General features: G+C 49.3%; 1 protein-coding gene across 1 annotated transcript in view; it reads left to right on the top strand.

Annotated features, from left to right (window-relative positions):
- Positions 1 to 23905, top strand: part of LOC311357403 (pleckstrin homology domain-containing family A member 7-like) — a 95205-nt gene that overhangs the window by 64556 nt on the left and 6744 nt on the right. Inside the window, 12 exon segments of the mRNA XM_084477338.1 lie at positions 391 to 474; positions 4075 to 4128; positions 7657 to 7722; positions 8228 to 8308; positions 10629 to 10778; positions 10970 to 11071; positions 12632 to 12743; positions 13870 to 13946; positions 13949 to 14230; positions 17207 to 17285; positions 17666 to 17754; positions 20576 to 20797. Coding sequence (XP_084333464.1) covers positions 391 to 474; positions 4075 to 4128; positions 7657 to 7722; positions 8228 to 8308; positions 10629 to 10778; positions 10970 to 11071; positions 12632 to 12743; positions 13870 to 13946; positions 13949 to 14230; positions 17207 to 17285; positions 17666 to 17754; positions 20576 to 20797 — 1398 coding nt within the window.

Genomic DNA, 23905 nt, shown 5'->3' with positions numbered 1-23905 from the left:
CCCCTGGAGCCCCGTCCTCCTCCAGGTTAGAGTCAGTGGTCTCTGAGGGTCTCTGGAGCAGCAGCTCTTAGCTCTTAGCTCTTCTGCTGTCAGTGAGTGTCTGTTGTAGGTGTCTTCTCTGTCTTCTCTCTGAGGAGGAGCCCACAGGGGGCCGGGGCTCCAGCGTCTAGGGAGGCCTCAGACGGCTGGTCTGAGGCCCAGTGGTGGACCTCTGTGGGACCACTGGGCCTCAGACCAGCCGTCACACAGAGCTCCACCACTGGGCCTCAGACCAGCCGTCACACAGAGCTCCACCACTGGGCCTCAGACTAGACGTTCCTGCTCAGCCCTCAGCCCTCAGTATGAGTGCAGTGTGGTTCCCTGCTGATGTCCTCTTGGTTGTTCCTGCAGGCGGCCACCATGGAGCGGCGGGCGGGGCCGGCGGCGGGGTACATCTCCCACACCGTCAGCGCTCCCAGTCTCCACGGCAAGACGGTAAGAACACACTCCACCTCCAGCAGTAGTCCTCACCGGGTCCACGCTGCAGGCAGAGGGCCGCTGCCCTGTGGAGCTCTGCTCCCCGGGGGGTGTCAAAGGGGCGGGGCGTTAGGCTGTTGGTCAACAGGGTGACAACACCACCCTGATGCTGAACCCCTACCTGCTCCTTGATGCCACCTGGTGACCTGGGGTCAGGGGTCACTCTCCTGGTGACCTGGGGTCAGGGGTCACTCTCCTGGTGACCTGGGGTCAGGGGTCAGGCTCCAGGGGTCAGGCTCCAGGGGTCAGGGGTCAGCCTACGGTCCGTCCTTTAGATGCTGATGGTCTTTATGTGTCAGTCTACTCCTTCTCTGTTTATCAGTGAAGCAGATGAAGAGTTGGCTTTGGGTTGGCTTTAATTATAACTCGTCAGGCCAGACCCATCAAAATCATTTATCATGGATCTGTTTGTGATGTTCAGAAGGGCATCTAGGCCAGACAGAGGCTACCATGGCCTGCTCGTGGTCACTACCAGGGTAATAACAGTGTGTATTGATGATGAATAAATAATGTATTGAAGTTGTTAACATTGTATTAATAATAGATTATCAATGCACTGGTTATCCGTTAATGACATAAAACAATATGACAACGCTGTGTTGACCTTGTGTTAACAATGTGTTAATGGATTAATAATGTATAATCAATACACGTGTTCATGTGTTAATAATGTTTATTACACGGCTCTTCTCAATGCTGTGGAACGCTCCGTTCACTTGCTTGGGCCTTCCCGACTTCCGGCGGTGAATTATTTTTCAATAATGACTGTTGCTAAGCATATAATGACCGCTGTCAAGGAAAGTGGATTTTTTCACGTCTTTTGTGTCACTTCACTCAACGATGTGTTAATAGCTTTATAATGATGTGTTGGTAATGTGTTGGTAATGTGTTAACGATGTGTTAATAGCTTTATAACGATGTGTTGGTAATGTGTTGGTAATGTGTTAATGATGTGTTAATAGCTTTATAACGATGTGTTGGTAATGTGTTGGTAATGTGTTAACGATGTGTTAATAGCTTTATAACGATGTGTTGGTAATGTGTTGGTAATGTGTTAACGATGTGTTAATAGCTTTATAACGATGTGTTGGTAATGTGTTACCGATGTGTGAATAGCTTTATAACGATGTGTTGGTAATGGGTTAACGATGTGTTAATAGCTTTATAACGATGTGTTGGTAATGGGTTAAAGATGTGTTAATAGCTTTATAACGATGTGTTGGTAAAGTGTTAACGATGTGTTAATAGCTTTATAACGATGTGTTGGTAATGTGTTGGTAATGTGTTGTGTTAACAGCTTTATAACGATGTGTTGGTAATGTGTTGTGTTAATAGCTTTATAACGATGTGTTAATTGCTCTATAACGATGTGTTGGTAATGTGTTAACGATGTGTTAATAGCTTTATAACGATGTGTTGGTAATGTGTTAACGATGTGTTAATAGCTTTATAACGATGTGTTGGTAATGTGTTGGTAATGTGTTAACGATGTGTTAATAGCTTTATAACAATGGGTTGGTAATGTGTTGGTAATGTTTTAATGATGTGTTAATAGCTTTATAACGATGTGTTGGTAATGTTTTAATGATGTGTTAATAGCTTTATAACGATGTGTTGGTAATGTGTTGGTAACGTGTTAATGATGTGTTAATAGCTTTATAACAATGTGTTGGTAATGTGTTAACGATGTGTTAACGATGTGTTAATAGCTTTATAACGATGTGTTGGTAATGTGTTAACGATGTGTTAACGATGTGTTAATAGCTTTATAACGATGTGTTGGTAATGTGTTAGTGATCTTTGATCTTTCTAAGGATGTGTTGACGACGTTCTAACGATGTGTTGACGTCTTTGTAAAAATGTGTTGACGTCTTTGTAACTATAAGTTAACGACGTTCTAACGATGTGTTGACGACATTCTAACGATGTGTTGACGTTCTAACAATGTGTTAACGACGTTCTAACGATGTGTTGACTACGTTCTAACGATGTGTTAACGACGTTCTAACGATGTGTTGACTACGTTCTAACGATGTGTGACAACGTTCTAACAATGTGTTGACGTTCTAACGATGTGTTAGCGACGTTCTAACATTGTGTTGACAACGTTCTAACGATGTGTTGACAACGTTCTAACAATGTGTTGACGTTCTAACGATGTGTTAGCGACGTTCTAACATTGTGTTGACAACGTTCTAACGATGTGTTGACTACGTTCTAACAATGTGTTAGCGACGTTCTAACATTGTGTTGACGACGTTCTAACGATGTGTTGACAACGTTCTAACGATGTGTTGACGTTCTAACGATGTGTGACGACGTTCTAACGATGTGTTGACGGCGTTCTAACGATGTGTTGACGACGTTCTAACGATGTGTTGACGTTCTAACGATGTGTGACAACGTTCTAACGATGTGTGACAACGTTCTAACGATGTGTTGACGACGTTCTAACGATGTGTTGACGACGTTCTAACGATGTGTGACAACGTTCTAACGATGTGTGACAACGTTCTAACGATGTGTTGACGACGTTCTAACGATGTGTGACAATGTTCTAACGATGTGTGACAAAGTTCTAACGATGTGTGACAACGTTCTAACGATGTGTGACAATGTTCTAACGATGTGTGACAACGTTCTAACGATGTGTGACAACGTTCTAACGATGTGTTGACGACGTTCTAACGATGTGTTGACGTCTTTGTAACGATGCTATGGACGCGGGGCAGCCCGAGGAGCTGACTCTGCTCCTCATTCAGCTGCGCCGCCACCAGGCCAGGATGGCGTCTGCCCGGCAGCACACGCTGGCACAGCTACAGCAGCTCTACCCCCCCACGTACAGCCCCCTGCCTAACACCACCACCACCACCACCACCACCACCACCACCGCCACCGCCGCCGCCGCTGCCGTCACCAGCACCGCAACCAACGGCGCGCCCGCCGCCGTCTGCTGCCCACACGCCGGGCCCCTGGCCCCTCCGGGCCCCTGGGGTGCCCAGGTGGGAGACTCCCCTCAGGCATGGCTTATCTCTGGACGTTGGCCGGGCCGTGGTGGAAGCGTCTGTCTCTACCAGTCACTGTGGGCACAGTCCCCGTCCTGGCATGCTCTGCTCTCATGGCGCCCATGAAGCACTGTCACCATGCTCTGATTGGCTGCAGTGTTGTCCTTGGTGTTGTGGCGTTTCCTCGGCCCTGGTGGGGGAGCTCAGCAGTAGATGAGTGTTTCTACTGGTTCCCCTGGTGGGGAACAGCTTGCTGCTTAGCTTCTGTATCTCTGTGTCGACTGTCTCAGTGTGGTGGAATGATGCTACGTCGTGCTCTGTTTGTTCAAAATGGAGGCCGGTGTGTGAACGTCTGTGTGCCTGAGACAAAGAAAAGCACAAAGTCAAAGAAGGTAAGAGAGAGAGCAGCCAGATGAGATGGAAACAGGAAACAGGAAAGAAGCCGATGTGTGCCTGGGCCTGTGAGCTGATCAACAATCTGGAGCTTATGGAGCCGGTCCCAGACGCTTCTGCATGAGTCAATATTGACGCTATTCTTCCTCCTTGTTGGCAGAGTGACGACGCCTACATGCAGCTGAAGAAGGACCTGGAGTATCTGGACCTGAAGGTGGGCACGTCACTGGACTCACTGATATTTCCTTTTGTTGGTTCACTTCTTGTCCTGCTCTCTTTCCTTCTGTCTGTATCAAACTAACCCAAACCCCTTTACTGCCGTTGTCCCCTGACTGCTGCCCGCCCTAACTGAAGCATGTGAGGAGCCGTGCTGACGGAGCAGGCGTGTAGACGGGATACCTTCAATGTGTTTGGTTTCTCTGTAGCTGCTAACCCTTCCTTGCTTGGTTGAAGAGGCGTTCTGCGTCCGCCGCTCTGTTGACGGAGCCTGTGTGTCTCTCTGGTTTTGACTCCCAGATCAGAGCTCTAGAGCCACTGATCCTGGCAGTTCACAGTATTCTACTGCACTGCACAGCCGGGCCCCTCAGGCCCCTGACCAACGTAAGCTCTCTGAGTGAACGTCTGTGTATGAACGCTATGAGGGCGTGTCCAGAGGGGAATGTTTGTGTGGCTGCGCAGGTTTGTGTGTCTGTGCTTACATGTTGCATGTTAACCGCTGTATTCTAGAGGTGTGTGTGTGTGTGTGTGTGTGTGTGTGTGTGTGTGTGTGTGTGTGTGTGTGTGTGTGAGTGTGAGTGTGAGTGTGTGTGTGTGTGTGTGTGTGTGTGCAGGCCTTGGTAGCTGTAGTGTGTGTGCGTCTAGAGCAACACACGTGTGTCTGTGTAATAGACGTCCATCCCAACGCTGCTGCAGCACCGTGTCCATGGCTTGACTCTCATCCAACCTTTGACCCCTGACCCTGACCCTGCTCTGTGACCCTGACCCTGCTCTGTGACCCTGACCCTGCTCTGTGACCCTGACCCTGACCCTGCTCTGTGACCCCTGACCCTGACCCTGCTCTGTGACCCCTGACCCTGACCCTGACCCTGCTCTGTGACCCCTGACCCTGACCCTGCTCTGTGACCCCTGACCCTGCTCTGTGACCCTGACCCTGACCCTGCTCTGTGACCCTGACCCCTGACCCTGCTCTGTGACCCTGACCCTGCTCTGTGACCCCTGACCCTGCTCTGTGACCCTGACCCTCCTGTATGCTGGTGACCTGGGGAGCATGGAGGGCTCACCAGTGCATGTGCCTGGCTGTGGCTGGGCCCCTAGGGGTCTGAACCAGAGCCAACCGCTTCAACATCCTGTCTCAAACCATATCCTCCTCAAACAATACCAATCCATACCTACCACAGGGCAGATTAGGGCAGGATGCACCCTAATCTGTCTATAAGAACATACCACAGGGCTCCTATCTGGCAGGATGCACCCTAATCTGTCTATAAGAACATACCACAGGGCTCCTATCTGGCAGGATGCACCCTAATCTGTCTATAAGAACATACCACAGGGCTCCTATCTGGCAGGATGCACCCTAATCTGTCTATAAGAACATACCACAGGGCTCCTATCTGGCAGGATGCACCCTAATCTGTCTATAAGAACATACCACAGGGCTCCTATCTGGCAGGATGCACCCTAATCTGTCTATAAGAACATACCACAGGGCTCCTATCTGGCAGGATGCACCCTAATCTGTCTATAAGAACATACCACAGGGCTCCTATCTGGCAGGATGCACCCTAATCTGTCTATAAGAACATACCACAGGGCTCCTATCTGGCAGGATGCACCCTAATCTGTCTATAAGAACATACCACAGGGCTCCTATCTGGCAGGATGCACCCTAATCTGTCTATAAGAACATACCACAGGGCTCCTATCTGGCAGGATGCACCCTAATCTGTCTATAAGAACATACCACAGGGCTCCTATCTGGCAGGATGCACCCTAATCTGTCTATAAGAACATACCACAGGGCTCCTATCTGGCAGGATGCACCCTCATCTGTCTTTAAGAAAGCTAATTGTATTTTGGTTTCTATTATTTATCTACTGTAGCCTCTGCTGTTATGATTTTATGTTAGCACCTGAGAACCAGTGGAACCCTGTCAGTAGAACCCTGTCAGTAGAACCCTGTCAGTAGAACCCTATAACCCTATCAGTAGAACCCTATAACCCTGTCAGTAGAACCCTATCAGTAGAACCCTATCAGTAGAACCCTATAACCCTGTCAGTAGAACCCTGTCAGTAGAACCCTATAACCCTGTCAGTAGAACCCTGTCAGTAGAACCCTGTCAGTAGAACCCTGTCAGTAGAACCCTGTCAGTAGAACCCTATCAGTAGAACCCTATAACCCTGTCAGTAGAACCCTGTCAGTAGAACCCTGTCAGTAGAACCCTATAACCCTGTCAGTAGAACCCTGTCAGTAGAACCCTATCAGTAGAACCCTATCAGTAGAACCCTGTCAGTAGAACCCTGTCAGTAGAACCCTGTCAGTAGAACCCTATCAGTAGAACCCTATAACCCTGTCAGTAGAACCCTGTCAGTAGAACCCTGTCAGTAGAACCCTATAACCCGGTCAGTAGAACCCGGTCAGTAGAACCCTATCAGTAGAACCCTATCAGTAGAACCCTGTCAGTAGAACCCTGTCAGTAGAACCCGGTCAGTTGAACCCTATCAGTAGAACCCTATAACCCGGTCAGTAGACTCTAGAACCCGGTCAGTAGAACCCTGTCAGTAGAACCCTGTCAGTAGAACCCTATAACCCTGTCAGTAGAACCCGGTCAGTAGAACCCTATAACCCGGTCAGTAGACTCTAGAACCCGGTCAGTAGAACCTGGTCAGTAGACTCTAGAACCCTGTCAGTAGAAGCTGTTGGTAGAACCCTTTAAACAAAGGCCCTGAACTCAGTTTCAGTTTGTGTTCCCTCCAGGAGTCCTGGGAGGTGGAGCTTTTCCCATGACTTCCATTTACTTTTGTTAAAGAAGCCGGGGGGGGGGGGGGGTCGAGTAGTTAGCCTGATGCCTGTTAAAATTACAGGAAAAATAACACACAGGATGATCCACACCATTAACATTGCTTGCCAATAACCCTTTAGCAAATCCAATTTACTGACATATTTGGCAGTGCCCAAGTTATCAATACAGTCCTCCATTCTAGGTAGAGGATAACAATCGCGAGGGGGGGGCGGGGGTGTTGTTTTGAGGAGACAATTGTTAGTTTCCCCCAAAAAATATTTGAACCATACGTGTCCTCACAAGTCCCATTGTGTATCTTGGTTCTATAAATACACAGAAGGTCAAATGAGTGGACTCCTACCTGACTACTCTCTAATATCTAATCTACTCCTCATAGGGCTTTCTTTGGGAGGATCTATATTTGTAATTGATGTGGATGCATGCTTTGACTCCATCCACACTTTCAGTCGAGGATAATGTGTACCCACCTCTGAATTTGTGAATGAGTGAATCCATCCAAGTCTGTAGTCCTTGTGGTTTAAAATGGAGCAGATCCTTTATGGGCCTTGTATTGTCATGGACATCATAGCACGTCGTGCAGCAATACATGTAACATGTACCTCTGCCTGGCCTTAGTTGTGAAGAACTATTGATGTATTTGTCCTCCCTCGTAAGTTGGTGTGTCTAAGTAGGCATTCCTCTTGTGACATGCATCTAAAGAGTATTGGCCTTGATTTGCAGGTGGTTGGAAGCCAGTTTCTGAAGGAGGTTGGGAAACCTGTGAAGGTTGCAGAAAGTGACGTGGATGTAAGTACAACCTGGCCAACCATGTCAGGACCCTGATAAACCGCTCAAAGGAGGTTAGAACCCTGATAAAACAGCTCAAAGGAGGTCAGGACCCTGATAAAACAGCTCAAAGGACTAAGAACCCTGATAAAACAGCTCAAAGGAGGTCAGGACCCTGATAAAACATTTCAAAGGAGGTCAGGACCCTGATAAAACAGCTCAAAGGAGGTCAGGACCCTGATAAAACAGCTCAAAGGACTAAGAACCCTGATAAAACAGGACTAAGAACCCTGATAAAACAGCTCAAAGGACCTAAGAACCCTGATAAAACAGCTCAAAGGACCTAAGAGCCCTGATAAAACAGCTCAAAGGAGGTCAGAACCCTGATAAAACAGCTCAAAGGGGGTCAGAACCCTGATGAACCCTTTCAGATTTTCATTTTGGGTCTAGAGCACACACAAATGAAGCTATGAATTAACCACTGATTGTTCAAAAACATTGACCCGTGAACTGTGTGTGTGTGCAGGTGAAATTGAGTCGTTTGTGTGAGCAGGACAAGACGTTGAAGGACTTTGAGAGCAGAATCAGCGCCCTGAAGGATGACAAGGTAAGACATTACACACATGTTATTGTACATAGTTTACATCTGCAGTCCCTGGCAGGTCGTACATGAATGAATGTATTCATGGACATCAATAAAAAACACTTATGGACAGACAGAACCAGCAGCACCAAGGGAAAGACGTACAAAGGCTTAGAGATGAAGACCAGACACGACCTAAAACCACAGCAGTACACTAGTGGTGGGGGATCAGCTCAGTTAGGAATGGATTGGAGAAAGCATCATGTATGCATGCTTAGCAGGCGGTATGAGGTGGGCTGTTGCTAGGGTGATAGCTAAGGCTGTTATGGTTTATTCAGTGCTGCTATTGACCGGAGGGTAGATAGGTTGATATCCCGCGACTTGTTAAAGAGGCAGTGAACCACAAAACAATTCTTGGTAAGTTGTCTTATATGATCTTCAACGTATTAATCTGCCATTTTATCACTTACTGAAATAAGTCATTTAGAGGAAACAGGACAACCAGTGTGTGAATGTTCCTGTGTGCTCTAAAGGCAGGTTTCTATGGGTGAGCTCGTGCCTCTTAGTGACCTCTCTAAGGTCAGAGGGACATGGCCGTGAGGTGTGTGTCTGCTACTGGTTGATTCAGAGGCTAAGAGTAGGGTTATGCCTCCCTGACACTCATAGTTTAACGCCACGTGTGTGATGCATTTTGTTTCACTCATTATAACACTCATACATAAATAGGAAAGAGACTGCCTCTAGACCTCAGGCCAAATGCATTTCTTTAAATGTCAGTGTGTGACTGTGAGCTGAACAGGAGGCTCATCCGTTAGACAGTGTGGATCAGGGAGGTCGTCAACATTGAGGCAGCATTGTTGGACAAACCTCGAGGAGTGGATGTTAAGCAGCTTTAATCTAGCTCTGCATACCACTTGTTTTGAGGAGAATCTGATTATTAAGTCTAGTAATATCCCAAGATATTTATTTACAGAACAGAGACAGGTCATTAAGGAGCAGGTAGGGGTTAGACGGTACAGAGACAGGTCCTTAAGGAGCAGGTAGGGGTTAGACGGTACAGAGACAGGTCATTAAGGAGCAGGTAGGGGTTAGACGGTACAGAGACAGGTCATTAAGGAGCAGGTAGGGGTTAGACGGTACAGAGACAGGTCATTAAGGAGCAGGTAGGGGTTAGACAGTACAGAGACAGGTCATTAAGGAGCAGGTAGGGGTTAGACGGCACAGAGACAGGTCATTAAGGAGCAGGTAGGGGTTAGACAGTACAGAGACAGGTCATTAAGGAGCAGGTAGGGGTTAGACGGTACAGAGACAGGTCATTAAGGAGCAGGTAGGGGTTAGACGGTACAGAGACAGGTCATTAAGGAGCAGGTAGGGGTTAGACGGTACAGAGACAGGTCATTAAGGAGCAGGTAGGGGTTAGACAGTACAGAGACAGGTCATTAAGGAGCAGGTAGGGGTTAGACAGTACAGAGACAGGTCATTAAGGAGCAGGTAGGGGTTAGACAGTACAGAGACAGGTCATTAAGGAGCAGGTAGGGGTTAGATGGTACAGAGACAGGTCATTAAGGAGCAGGTAGGGGTTAGACAGTACAGAGACAGGTCATTAAGGAGCAGGTAGGGGTTAGACAGTACAGAGACAGGTCATTAAGGAGCAGGTAGGGGTTAGATGGTACAGAGACAGGTCATTAAGGAGCAGGTAGGGGTTAGACAGTACAGAGACAGGTCATTAAGGAGCAGGTAGGGGTTAGACAGTACAGAGACAGGTCATTAAGGAGCAGGTAGGGGTTAGACGGTACAGAGACAGGTCATTAAGGAGCAGGTAGGGGTTAGACAGTACAGAGACAGGTCATTAAGGAGCAGGTAGGGGTTAGACAGTACAGAGACAGGTCATTAAGGAGCAGGTAGGGGTTAGACGGTACAGAGACAGGTCATTAAGGAGCAGGTAGGGGTTAGACAGTACAGAGACAGGTCATTAAGGAGCAGGTAGGGGTTAGACAGTACAGAGACAGGTCATTAAGGAGCAGGTAGGGGTTAGATGGTACAGAGACAGGTCATTAAGGAGCAGGTAGGGGTTAGACAGTACAGAGACAGGTCATTAAGGAGCAGGTAGGGGTTAGACGGTACAGAGACAGGTCCTTAAGGAGCAGGTAGGGGTTAGACGGTACAGAGACAGGTCCTTAAGGAGCAGGGGTTTGACGTCCTGCTCCAGAAGACCCTAGCCACTGTAACATTTGAGAAACAGTATTAGAAACAGAAAGGCTTTAGCTGACTAACGGGGAACTGAGTGGTCCAGTCGGTGTGTTGTTGAAGACGTCTTGTGATGAGGAGTCGCGCCCCTCAACAGGACCAGTTGGAGCGCGTGCTGGACATGTCCCGCCAGCAGATGGAGCAGTACCAGGAGCAGCCCGGCCACGCCCACAAGATCGCCTACCAGCAGCGCCTGCTGCAGGAGGACCTGGTCACCATCAGGGCCAGCATCTCCCGCTTCTCCACGGTAACGCCTCCTCCATGGAGTCAGAGAGAGACAGTCCAGACCTGTCCATGTCTGGAGCCTTTGACTCTGTGACTCATGTTGACCCTCTCCTTGTGTGTGTGTGTGTGTGTGTGTGTGTGTGTGTGTGTGTGTGTGTGTGTGTGTGTGTGTGTGTGTGTGTGTGTGTGTGTGTGTGTGTGTGTGTGATGCAGGAGATGGCTGGGGCCTGGCAGGAGTACGTGAGTCTGGAGAGTTCGGTGGAGCAGCTGAGGACGGCCATGCAGACGCACATGAACCACAGCTCCACCTCCCAGGTAACCACAGCTCCACCCCCCAGGTAACCACAGCTCCACCCCCCAGGTAACCACAGCTCCACCCCCCAGGTAACCACAGCTCCACCCCCCAGGTAACCACAGCTCCACCCCCCAGGTAGGGGCGTCACATGACTCACAGCTCCACCCCCCAGGTAGGGGCGTCACATGACTCACAGCTCCACCCCCCAGGTAGGGGCGTCACATGACCCACAGCTCCACCCCCCAGGTAGGGGCGTCGCCCACAGACAAGCCTGGCTCCTCCCCTCCCCACCACACCCCCTCAGTGAAGAGTTTGGAAAGGGACACAAAATGTTGATTGAGCCTCGATGTTTAAAGCTCCAGAGGTGGTACACCTCCTTTAGAGGATTGGTTTAACCGTCATTCAGGTTGTGTGTTTCATGACACTGTTGTGTGTTTCATGACAGTGTTGTGTGTGTCATGACAGTGTGTTTCATGACACTTGTGTGTTTCATGACAGTGTTGTGTGTTTCATGACAGTGTTGTGTGTGTCATGACAGTGTGTTTCATGACAGTGTTGTGTGTTTCATGACAGTGTGTTTCATGACACTGTTGTGTGTGTCATGACACTGTGTTTCATGACACTGTTGTGTGTGTCATGACACTGTGTTTCATGACAGTGTTGTGTGTTTTGTGACAGTGTTGTGTGATTCAGAGTGTTGTGTGTTTCAGAGTGTTGTGTGTTGTGTGTTTCAGAGTATTGTGTGTTGTGTGTTTCAGAGTGTTGTGTGTTTCAGAGGGTTGTGTGTTGTGTGTTTCAGAGTGTTGTGTGTTTCAGAGGGTTGTGTGTTGTGTGTTTCAGAGTGTTGTGTGTTGTGTGTTTCAGAGTGTTGTGTGTTGTGTGTTTCAGAGTGTTGTGTGTTGTGTGTTTCAGAGTGTTGTGTGTTGTGTGTTTCAGAGTGTTGTGTGTTGTGTGTTTCAGAGTGTTGTGTGTTTCAGAGTGTTGTGTGTTGTGTGTTTCAGAGTGTTGTGTGTTGTGTGTTTCAGAGTGTTGTGTGTTGTGTGTTTCAGAGTGTTGTGTGTTTCAGAGGGTTGTGTGTTGTGTGTTTCAGAGTGTTGTTTGTTTCAGAGGGTTGTGTGTTGTGTGTTTCAGAGTGTTGTGTGTTGTGTGTTTCAGAGTGTTGTGTGTTGTGTGTTTCAGAGTGTTGTGTGTTGTGTGTTTCAGAGTGTTGTGTGTTGTGTGTTTCAGAGTGTTGTGTGTTTCAGAGTGTTGTGTGTTGTGTGTTTCAGAGTGTTGTGTGTTGTGTGTTTCAGAGTGTTGTGTGTTGTGTGTTTCAGAGTGTTGTGTGTTTCAGAGGGTTGTGTGTTGTGTGTTTCAGAGTGTTGTGTGTTGTGTGTTTCAGAGTGTTGTGTGTTGTGTGTTTCAGAGTGTTGTGTGTTGTGTGTTTCAGAGTGTTGTGTGTTGTGTGTTTCAGAGTGTTGTGTGTTTCAGAGTGTTGTGTGTTGTGTGTTTCAGAGTGTTGTGTGTTTCAGAGTGTTGTGTGTTGTGTGTTTCAGAGTGTTGTGTGTTTCAGAGTGTTGTGTGTTGTGTGTTTCCTGCAGCAGGAGAAGACGGAGCTGAAGCGTGAGCTGTGGAGGATCGAGGATGTGATGGCCGGACTGAGCAGCAGTAAGACCAACTACAGGATCACCATCCAGTCGGTCCAGAACCCAGGTAGGACCCCCAGAACCCCCAGAACCCAGGTAGGACCCCCAGAACCCCCAGAACCCAGGTAGGACCCCCAGAACCCAGGTAGGACCCCCAGAACCCCCAGAACCCAGGTAGGACCCCCAGAACCCCCAGAACCCAGGTAGGACCCCCAGAACCCAGGTAGGACCCCCAGAACCCCCAGAACCCAGGTAGGACCCCCAGAACCCAGGTAGGATACCTCCCAGTCTGTCCACAGGTAGGACCACCAACCGTGGGATCCGTTAGGATCTGGTGGATCAGGTGGATCAGGTGGATCTGGTGGATCAGGTGGATCAGGTGGATCTGGTGGATCTGGTGGAACAGGTGGATCAGGTGGATCTGGTGGATCTGGTGGATCTGGTGGATCAGGTGGATCTGGTGGATCTGGTGGGACTGGGGGAACGCTGGAGATGAGGACATCAGATCATGAGGATTGTATGCATGTATGTTTAGAACGTTACAATAGAAAAGCTGAAATAATAAAAATATATCCATATCCATTTGACACGTTGACTCAACATTGAAACTGTGTGCTGTTGTGGAATTTAAGTACGCACTGCATGCTGTTTTGTGAGAGGATTTTGAGAGCTTGTGAGTGGTATTTCTAAAGATTTAGCCTCCAGAACAGAACAAGAGCGTTCGCTCAGCAGAAGGAGACACAACTGGTCCTGTAATGTTAACAGCATCAATGTCTGCAACGCATAGTTCCCCTTGACATTATAGAACGAGACAAATGAAGTGATCATCAGGAGTCGACAGACACAAAGCATTTTGATTTAAAGCCATCTGGTGATGAATACATATTGTACTTTTATATGAACGTGCGTCTGTCTTTTGTCATCAAAAGAAGAGTTGATATTAAAAGCTTCCAGACCAGGGATGTAACCATCAGGATGTAACCATGGCTACAACCATCAGGTTATACCCATCAGGATGTAACCATGGTTACAACCACCAGGATGTAACCATGGTTACAACCATCAGGTTATACCCATCAGGATGTAACCATGGTTACAACCACCAGGATGTAACCATGGTTATACCCATCAGGATGTAACCATGGTTACAACCACCAGGATGTAACCACCATCCTCCTCCCCCTTTGTTGCAGAGAGGAAGCTGGTGCCCTCCCTGTCTGAAGGAGTGCTGCTCCAGCCCCCCTCCTGCTCCTCCCCCCCCGGCGCTGTGGTCAGTACCCCCCCCACCCCCCCCCCCCCCCCATCTCACCTCCTAGTGACTCACGTCTGAGGTCTGAAGTGTCCTCCTGCTGCGGCCCCCAGGTGGAGGACGGCCCCCCGCCGCGGCCCCCCCTGCCCAGCCGCTACGACTACGAGGACACGCCCCCCGCCGTGCCCCCCCTCCCCAGGGAGGCGGTGGTCCGCCACACCTCGGTCCGCGGGCTGAAGAGGCAGTCGGACGAGAGGAAGAGGGACCGCGAGAGCGGCCAGTACCCCCTCAACGGGGACTGTAAGGTAACTGGGGGTCCTGGGGGGTCCTGAGGTTCTGGGGGGTCCTGGGGGGTCCTGGGGGTCCTGGGGGGTCCTGGGGGGTTCTGGGGGTCCTGGGGGGTCCTGGGGGGTTCTGGGGGTCCTGGGGGGTCCTGGGGGGTTCTGGGGGTCCTGGGGGGTCCTGGGGGGTTCTGGGGGTCCTGGGGGGTTCTGGGGTCCTGGGGGGTCCTGAGGGGTCCTGGGGGGTTCTGAGGGGTCCTGGGGGGTTCTGGGGTCCTGGGGGGTCCTGGGGGGTTCTGGGGTCCTGGGGGGTCCTGGGGGGTTCTGGGGGTCCTGGGGGGTTCTTAAATTTAGCTTGAGGTTGCTTTAATTATGTGGCAAATGACAATAAACACAAGAAAGATGGGCACTTCAATGAAAAATGCATCTTTTATTCAATCTATATATAAAGGAGTTAGTAACTGAATTACTCTATAATAAAAATAACTAGTTACCGGGGAAAGTAATTATTTGCGTTACTAAATTTGCGGTAAAAAAAAAAAATATATAGCTTTGTAGATGCGTGTCGTTGTGGGATGCTTCATTAAATTAGAGTTGCTTACAACGGATGTCGACAAAGTCTTTGCTCCTGGACATAATGTTCACTTTACATGCACATTCTTGCCTTTGACCTCAATGAATTTGAAGTAGTGCTTATATCTCTGCCTTGAAAATGCCAACTTTTCATCGGATTGCTCCGGACTCGCCGGCCGTGTCCCAATTCCGGGGCTGCATCCTTCGAAGGACGCATTTGAAGACCGCATACGTCACAGCGGCGCGTCAAGTGCTGTCCCATTTCGAAGGGTCCTTCGAATGCGGCCGAGATATGCAGCCTTCGTTTCCCGGATTTGAAGGACCCACCGGGTGGATCCTTCACGGCCCAACGTATCCCAAGATTCATTGCGTGTTGGATATTTTTTCAGAAATGGCGCGGAGAGAGCGGAAGCAGCAGCTGCAGCGAATACATATTTAATGACAAAATTATGTAAAAATTTTTTTTTAATATAAAAGTAAGGTTGGGACCATTTTAAATATGTAACTTTATTGTCAAAGTTCAATGACATTAACGCTAGACATATAACGTTAAACTAATTAACGTTAAGCCAACGTCCTCTCTTCCTCTTCACCCGGCGGTGAATCTTCTCCCACTCCTCCAATAAAAGATAAAACATAACAAATAAAATTATGATTTCTGGCTCCATATTTCTCCTCCGCTGTCCGGTTTGAACCGCAGCTGTCAGGGTTGCTAGGAGACAGGAGCGGCGCGTGGTCACACAAGGTAAAGGACGTTAACGGCTGGTTACGCAATCCAGAAATGCTCCGTAGGCTAGACCGTCCCATTCCACAATGCTCGTTCGGCCTTCGGTGTGGCCTTCGCGGTCTACGAAGGCCACACCTTCGAAGGACGCAGCCCCTGAATTGGAACACGGCTGCCATTTCTACTGCTTCATCGAATCTGTTTGGTGTTTGTGTTTGCGTGTGGCACGCGTATCCTGGCTCGTGTGTAAAAACACTGGCTCCGATTGGCTACCATGAAACACAACTCTGCCTTAGCCAATCATAATCGCTTATCTCTTTGTTAAACCCGGTCTCCTCACTAGCAATTTGTGTGTGCAGCCAGGGGTGCGTTCGGATTACACAGTTTATTCAATAAATTCATAGTAACGCACTGCATGAATGGAGCGTCGGAGAAATGATATGGACCTGAAGTGAACTGACAGCTGTCTACTGAAAACTTCTTTCTCGAATGCAGGCGCCTGAGTTTGTTGTTGCTGGTGACGTAAAGAGGTCAGCCGGTGGCTCTACTACCACTAGTTGAAATGGGCACAGCGCCACCTATCGTACCGGGGCATGACGCGCTTCGGCCAATGAATCGATTTACTCACCGCCGTGTATACTCATACGCATAGTCGAACTATGGCGTTAATCGGATTAAGCTGTGCATGTTAATGTACTGGCCAATGTCTCTGTTTTGATTGGCAGCTGTTTGGTGCACTGCTCTCTGATGAACAGCTCAACAAACATTTCAAATACCGTTTTCAGCCTGTGCTTTAGACAAAAGGTCTTAGTATGGTGAGACAGTAGTGAAGCAGCAGTTCATTCATTTAAGATTACAAGGAAGAAAATGGTGGGTTAATGTCTGACCCCTGATGCCCATAGCGTGGGCCCCCGGCCCCCCCTCCTCAACAAACCCTCAACAAAGCAGTCAGGTTGGGGACGCTGAACATACTCGAGTGAAACAACACTTATTATTATTATTATTATTATTAAATAGCTCTGGGCTCATCTTATATTTTGAGATAAGCACAATTAATCTATTCTGAAAAGTGACAAGTCAGAAACTGTAAGTTGATCAGCTAATGTAGACTTTTGAAATGTATTTATTGTTGGCTATATCAATGTTAGCTCAATGCTTACCTGTTTAGGGGCAAATCTGCCACCTAAAGGCATCTGTCTTGCGGTCCTTCTGTTGCCATCTGTCGAGTAAAACTGTGTTTCAGCACAGCTATGGTCCTGGAGTTGACCACTGGTCCGCTGGCAGTAGGAGGGTTATGATATATATATATATATATATATATATATATATATATATATAATCCAGCAGTCTCAGTCCATCCCATTTGTTTACTTGCTATGATGGCTGCAGCACGCTGTGTTTGTGTGACATTAGTTTAATATCTGGCAACCCGGGCAGTGGAAATGGGCAGTGGGCGGAGCAAACTCAGAGAATAGCCAATCACACGGCCCAGAACATAAAGCGACATAAAGAGTCCTTTATGGGCTGTAGCCTTGCGATTGGAGAAGCCAGTGTTGCATGGGGTACTGGACATCTCCTCAGTTTCCTTAATCTCTGATGATCATCGTGGTGGTGTTAGGGGTCAAGGTTCAGGAAGGCCCCACCTGTACCTGAGCAGTGCTGCTCTCAGGGTGATCTTCTGTTGGTTCCCTGCTTGGTTGCAGGTTGAACTGCGGTCGTATTTGAGTGAACCAGAGCTCCCAGTGATGGGCCGCAGCAGCACCGGGTCCCACCCGGACCAAGGTACCACTCACCACTTCATAGAGTATAAACCCCCTATTAATGTACATCATTCACCACTTCATAGAGCATAAACACCTATTAATGTACATCATTCACCACTTCATAGAGTATAAACACCTATTAATGTACATCATTCACCACTTCATAGAGCATAAACACCTATTAATGTACATCATTCACCACTTCATAGAGCATAAACACCTATTAATGTACATCATTCACCACTTCATAGAGCATAAACACCTATTAATGTACATCATTCACCACTTCATAGAGCATAAACACCTATTAATGTACATCATTCACCACTTCATTTGAGTATTAATGTACCACATAAAGTTGTGTCTCAGTCTGGTCCAAACGGTTCCTGGCTGTTTCAGGTCTGTTCTCCTCTGGGCTGAACCAGTCCACCTCCATCTCCTCTTATGTCACTCTGAGGAGAGGACCTGGAGGAAGCCAGGCAGCCAGGGTGAGTCACTGCTTTGGGGGAGGAGCCAGGAGCCAGAGTTACTACGTAACTACCGTAGTTACCTACGTAACTACCGTAGTTACCTACGTAACTACCGTAGTTACCTACGTAACTACCGTAGTTACCTACGTAACTACCGTAGTTATCTACGTAACTACGGTAGTTATCTATGTAACTACGGTAGTTATCTATGTAACTACGGTTCTATGAATTCCAGATGACTGCCAGAGGCAGTGCTTTAGCAAAGGATGAATTATGCTCGTGCACAAGCAGGTCGAGTGTGTGTAGATAGTACAGTAGTGTAGTATTATTGTAGTGTGTATACCAATGCATAAATGCCCCCGTCCCTGAAGTTTGTCCCTTCAGAATCTTCTCACAGCGTGGAGGGCAGCGACATTGCCCTGTAGAACCTGGCGACAGTGCATGGCGAAGACCAGGTCACCGTCCCACATGTCCTCTAGAGGTACACCCCTCAACGCTCCTGGTGGAATGGTATTTGACCTTAAAGGGCACGGGAAGGCCCTTGGTCTTGTATCTCTCAGAGATGGCTTCCGCACTCCAGTTGGACAGCCTCTGTTTGGACAAGGCGTGGCCCCTCCTGTGTCCGCCGCAGCAGACAGAGAGACTATCTGACTGGTGAAAGCCAGACATTGCCTCCATATACCGTCTGAGTGCCGCACCGGGCAGAGTAGTGCTGCCCTTTCATCCCCATCGCCTGGTAGGCGTGTGGGATCATATGCTGCCAGCGTGATGCACTGATTGGCATGAGAGGCAGGCATCCTCTTGGGTAAAATGAGGGGTTTGGCAACAGACTCACCCCTGAACCATCAGCGTTCCAGCTCATACCAGCCTGGCTCACGGACAGGGCCTGGAGACCCACCACCCGCTTTGCTGATGCAGTTGCTAGCAGGAGGGCTGTCTTGCCAGACAGCTATTTTGATTCACTCTGCCCCAAGGGCTCAAAGGGGGGTTGTCAAAGTGCTTGCAACACCAACGGCAAGTCCCATGAGGGAGCTCTCATTGACTGTGGTGGCGTCTGCCACTGAGCCCCTTAAGGAAACGGGTGACCAGGTAGTGGGACCCCTCCGTCTGGTTTCCCACCCTGACATGCTGCACTGGAATAGAAGCCATGTAGACTAGAGACTTCCAGCTTGGCTTCTAACCGGTCCTGTAGGAGCCGCAGTATAATGGGCACCGGGCAGTGCTCGGGCACCTCACCTGCACCAATACAGTTTCCATCTATTCAGACTGACATGCCGGTGTTCTGCCAATTAATGCTACCTGTCAAATTGTGCTACCGATTGATCCGTGGTGTAGTAGTGGTGTAAAATACACATACTGTACCCCTGAATACATTGTTCTGCCAATGCAGGCTGCCTTTTCAGAGTCTATCGAATCTTATCAAAAAGTTCTACCTTATGTGTTTGGTAGCGTATTTGATCTGCAGACCAATTGCCTCTATCAAACGATGGTCCCACTACAGAATCACATTATTTGATACCACTACTCACTCCATGTGCACTGTAAGAATATTTGGAGCATATTTTGATACTGTATTATAACGTCTTTATTGGAGGTTTCAGGGGTATGGTGCGAAGTTCCAGCACATTTATGTGCTGCTGCCTCTGCTGTGCACTCCACAGCCCCCTCACCGTCCTGCGCCGCCATGCCGCTCCCTAACCAGAGGCGGAGCCGCTGTTACTACAACCTCTTGGCGGGAGGGGATCACACCTAAGGGAACCCCCGTGGTCTGATACGCCCTGCTCCTCCATTGCCGGAGTGCGAGGAGGCACTGGACACCCTGACCCTCCTGTGCCTGTGTCGCCTGGGGTCCAACTGTAGTCCGTTCATCCATACCTGGAGAGGATGCAGCTGTAGGAGGCCCAGCGGTACCACTGCTGAGGCTGCTGCCAGCCTGAGGCTTTACGACAACTCCCTGCCATTCTGAAATGGAAGGATAAGACTGAGTCGTCTACCGGCTGCAACAACGGGGAAGCAATCATCTGCCGGGAGTCCAATGCCATCCCGAGGAACACCAGGGCCTGGTGTGAGGGAGCCCTGGCTGTGGAGCCCCAGCTGGGTCACGTGGGAACGGAGAGCTGCTGTATTGTGTATCAAGAGGTTAGGCCCTCACCCGGGAACGCAAAGGCCCTTTGCCTGCATTGGGGACAGAGCTGCCCGCATGCATCTTGTGAAGACCCGTGGGGCTAAAGAAAGGCCAAACGGGAGCACCTTGAATTGAAAGGCCAGTCCTTCGAATGCAAACCACAGGAACTGCCTGTAGCGCTGTGCCATCAGGATGTAGAAGCATACGTCCTTCTAGTCTATTGACATGAACCAGTCTCCTGCCATAATCGCCTGGAGGACCTCTACAGTGTGCAGCATTTGGAAGGGTTAAGGCTTGAATCTGGGAAAACTCCGATTTTAAGGTGTCCAGCCTACTGGTTTGGTAAGTCGCAACCTCTGGAGAACCAATGATCCGTAGCCCTAACCTTCTGGTTGCGAGGCTTCTAGAGCAAAGAGAGACCAGTTAATCCAATGGTTTGTTTTTGGATTGTTTGTTTACGTTTCAACCTGCGAAAGTGAAATTCTGCGGGAAGAGAGAAGGGCCAAACGGGGGCATTTATGCTATTGGGCGGATAGCTCCCTACGTCATCCAGGGTCACAACGTGACTACGTTGGTATACACACTCGACCTGCGGGAGACGAGAGGGATACATCCAGTAGTGCTGCCTCTGGCAGTCCGTAGGAATGAAGTAGAACACTCTTTCCTGTAAAACACTCATACTATTTGTTCCATGTACCCCCCCCCCACCCCCAGGAGAGGCCCCAGAGTGCCTTGGACCAGACCCACGCCCCCCCCTGCCCGACACGGGGCCGCATGAGCGCCGAGGAGCAGCTGGAGCGCATGAAGCGCCACCAGAGGGCGCTGGTCCGCGACCGCCAGAGGAACCTCACCCAGGGGCCGTACTCCTCAAGCAGCCCCCCCCAGCGCGGCTCCTCCAGGACGTCCTGGAACCAGGGCCAGGAGCCGCCCCCTTCCGTATGTTACCCCCACCCCACGCTGGGCCCCAGCGGGCAGGGGGACCGGCCCCACCACCACCGCCGCTACGCAACGCTGCAACCGTCAACCACATAACGTACTTGACAGGGGGCTGACATGCTAACACTCCTGCTGTGTGGAGCACTAACAGGCCGCGGGGGGACCACGCCTTGCTTGGGGACTAGAGGCCTGGTGGAGGGTGTGTGACGGGCATGCTGGGAACGCTGATGGCCAACATGCACACGGATGGAACTCTGAGTAGAGCAAAGAGTGACTTTAAAAAGAGTGACTTTAAAAAGAGTGACTTTAGAATGAGTGACTTTAAAAAGAGTGACTTTAAAAAGAGTGACTTTAAAAGGAGTGACTTTAAAAAGAGTAACTTTAAAAAGAGTGGCTTTAAAAGGAGTGACTTTTAAAAGAGTGACTTTAAAAAGGGTTACTTTAAAAGGAGTTAGTTTAGTTTTTTTGTACTTTTGAAGCCATTTCAAAATCAACCCTAGGAACACTAGACAAGCCCACCCGTGATGTCACCATAGAGTTGATTTTGTAATAGCTTTTGATTACCACCACTTTTAATGAAGTGGTGGTGAAATAAGGGCCTCTTATGGAGGTCGTTGGGTCTCCAGTGGCCCCTATCAGCACTGCCGCCCCCCCACTGACACAAACTGAATGTAGGTCCATTTACCAAAAGTAGGGGACAAATACAACCCTTTTGTTTTAATACCAAATACTAGAAATCTGCCCATGTATGTGCGCCTATATATATTTACTGAGTGATATTTTCAGTATACAATTGTATAGTTCTATTTTTAGAGATATAGAGGTCATATAAAGGAGGGGTGAGGGTGGGGGTTGATGATGATGATGATGATGATGAAGAAGGAAGAGGGTTTGAATCATCTCAGCTCTCTGCTTTCTTTTCTCCTGAAGAGATCCAAGTGCCTTGTTCTGCTGGTGTTAGCTACCCCCAGCAGAGGGTTAACTACCCCTCTGGTGTTAACTACCCCTCTGGTGTTAGCTACCCCCAGCAGAGGGTTAGCTACCCCTCTGGTGTTAGCTAACACCAGAGGGGTAGTTAACACCAGAGGGGTAGTTAACACCAGAGGGGTAGTTAACACCAGAGGGGTAGTTAACACCAGAGGGGTAGCTAACACCAGAGGGGTAGTTAACACCAGAGGGGTAGCTAACACCAGAGGGGTAGCTAACACCAGAGGGGTAGTTAACACCAGAGGGGTAGCTAACACCACCAGAGGGGTAGTTAACACCAGAGGGGTAGTTAACACCACCAGAGGGGTAGTTAACACCAGAGGGGTAGTTAACACCAGAGGGGTAGCTAACACCAGAGGGGTAGTTAACACCACCAGAGGGGTAGTTAACACCAGAGGGGTAGTTAACACCAGAGGGGTAGCTAACACCAGAGGGGTAGTTAACACCAGAGGGGTAGTTAACACCAGAGGGGTAGCTAACACCACCAGAGGGGTAGTTAACACCAGAGGGGTAGTTAACACCAGAGGGGTAGCTAACACCAGAGGGGTAGTTAACACCAGAGGGGTAGTTAACACCACCAGAGGGGTAGTTAACACCAGAGGGGTAGTTAACACCAGAGGGGTAGCTAACACCAGAGGGGTAGTTAACACCAGAGGGGTAGCTAACACCAGAGGGGTAGTTAACACCAGAGGGGTAGCTAACACCAGAGGGGTAGTTAACACCAGAGGGGTAGTTAACACCAGAGGGGTAGCTAACACCACCAGAGGGGTAGTTAACACCAGAGGGGTAGTTAACACCACCAGAGGGGTAGTTAACACCAGAGGGGTAGCTAACACCAGAGGGGTAGTTAACACCAGAGGGGTAGTTAACACCAGAGGGGTAGCTAACACCAGAGGGGTAGCTAACAACACCAGAGGGGTAGTTAACACCAGAGGGGTAGTTAACACCAGAGGGGTAGCTAACAACACCAGAGGGGTAGTTAACACCAGAGGGGTAGTTAACACCACCAGAGGGGTAGTTAACACCAGAGGGGTAGTTAACACCAGAGGGGTAGTTAACACCACCAGAGGGGTAGTTAACACCAGAGGGGTAGTTAACACCAGAGGGGTAGCTAACACCACCAGAGGGGTAGTTAACACCAGAGGGGTAGCTAACACCAGAGGGGTAGCTAACACCACCAGAGGGGTAGCTAACACCAGAGGGGTAGTTAACACCAGAGGGGTAGTTAACACCAGAGGGGTAGTTAACACCAGAGGGGTAGCTAACAACACCAGAGGGGTAGTTAACACCAGAGGGGTAGTTAACACCAGAGGGGTAGCTAACACCAGAGGGGTAGTTAACACCAGAGGGGTAGCTAACACCACCAGAGGGGTAGTTAACACCACCAGAGGGGTAGTTAACACCAGAGGGGTAGTTAACACCAGAGGGGTAGCTAACAACACCAGAGGGGTAGCTAACACCAGAGGGGTAGTTAACACCACCAGAGGGGTAGTTAACACCAGAGGGGTAGTTAACACCAGAGGGGTAGCTAACAACACCAGAGGGGTAGCTAACACCAGAGGGGTAGTTAACACCACCAGAGGGGTAGTTAACACCACCAGAGGGGTAGTTAACACCAGAGGGGTAGCTAACAACACCAGAGGGGTAGTTAACACCAGAGGGGTAGTTAACACCAGAGGGGTAGCTAACACCAGAGGGGTAGTTAACACCAGAGGGGTAGTTAACACCACCAGAGGGGTAGTTAACACCAGAGGGGTAGCTAACACCAGAGGGGTAGTTAACACCACCAGAGGGGTAGTTAACACCAGAGGGGTAGTTAACACCAGAGGGGTAGCTAACACCACCAGAGGGGTAGTTAACACCAGAGGGGTAGTTAACACCAGAGGGGTAGCTAACAACACCAGAGGGGTAGTTAACACCAGAGGGGTAGTTAACACCAGAGGGGTAGCTAACACCACCAGAGGGGTAGTTAACACCAGAGGGGTAGTTAACACCAGAGGGGTAGTTAACACCACCAGAGGGGTAGTTAACACCAGAGGGGTAGCTAACAACACCAGAGGGGTAGTTAACACCAGAGGGGTAGTTAACACCAGAGGGGTAGCTAACCCTCTGCTGGCGTTA

This window comes from Micromesistius poutassou, assembly GCF_964030765.1.
Source record: "Micromesistius poutassou genome assembly, chromosome: 13".
NCBI lineage: Eukaryota > Metazoa > Chordata > Actinopteri > Gadiformes > Gadidae > Micromesistius > Micromesistius poutassou.
Note: the sequence above shows the minus strand (reverse complement) of the source record. Positions and strands in the feature narration are given on the sequence as shown.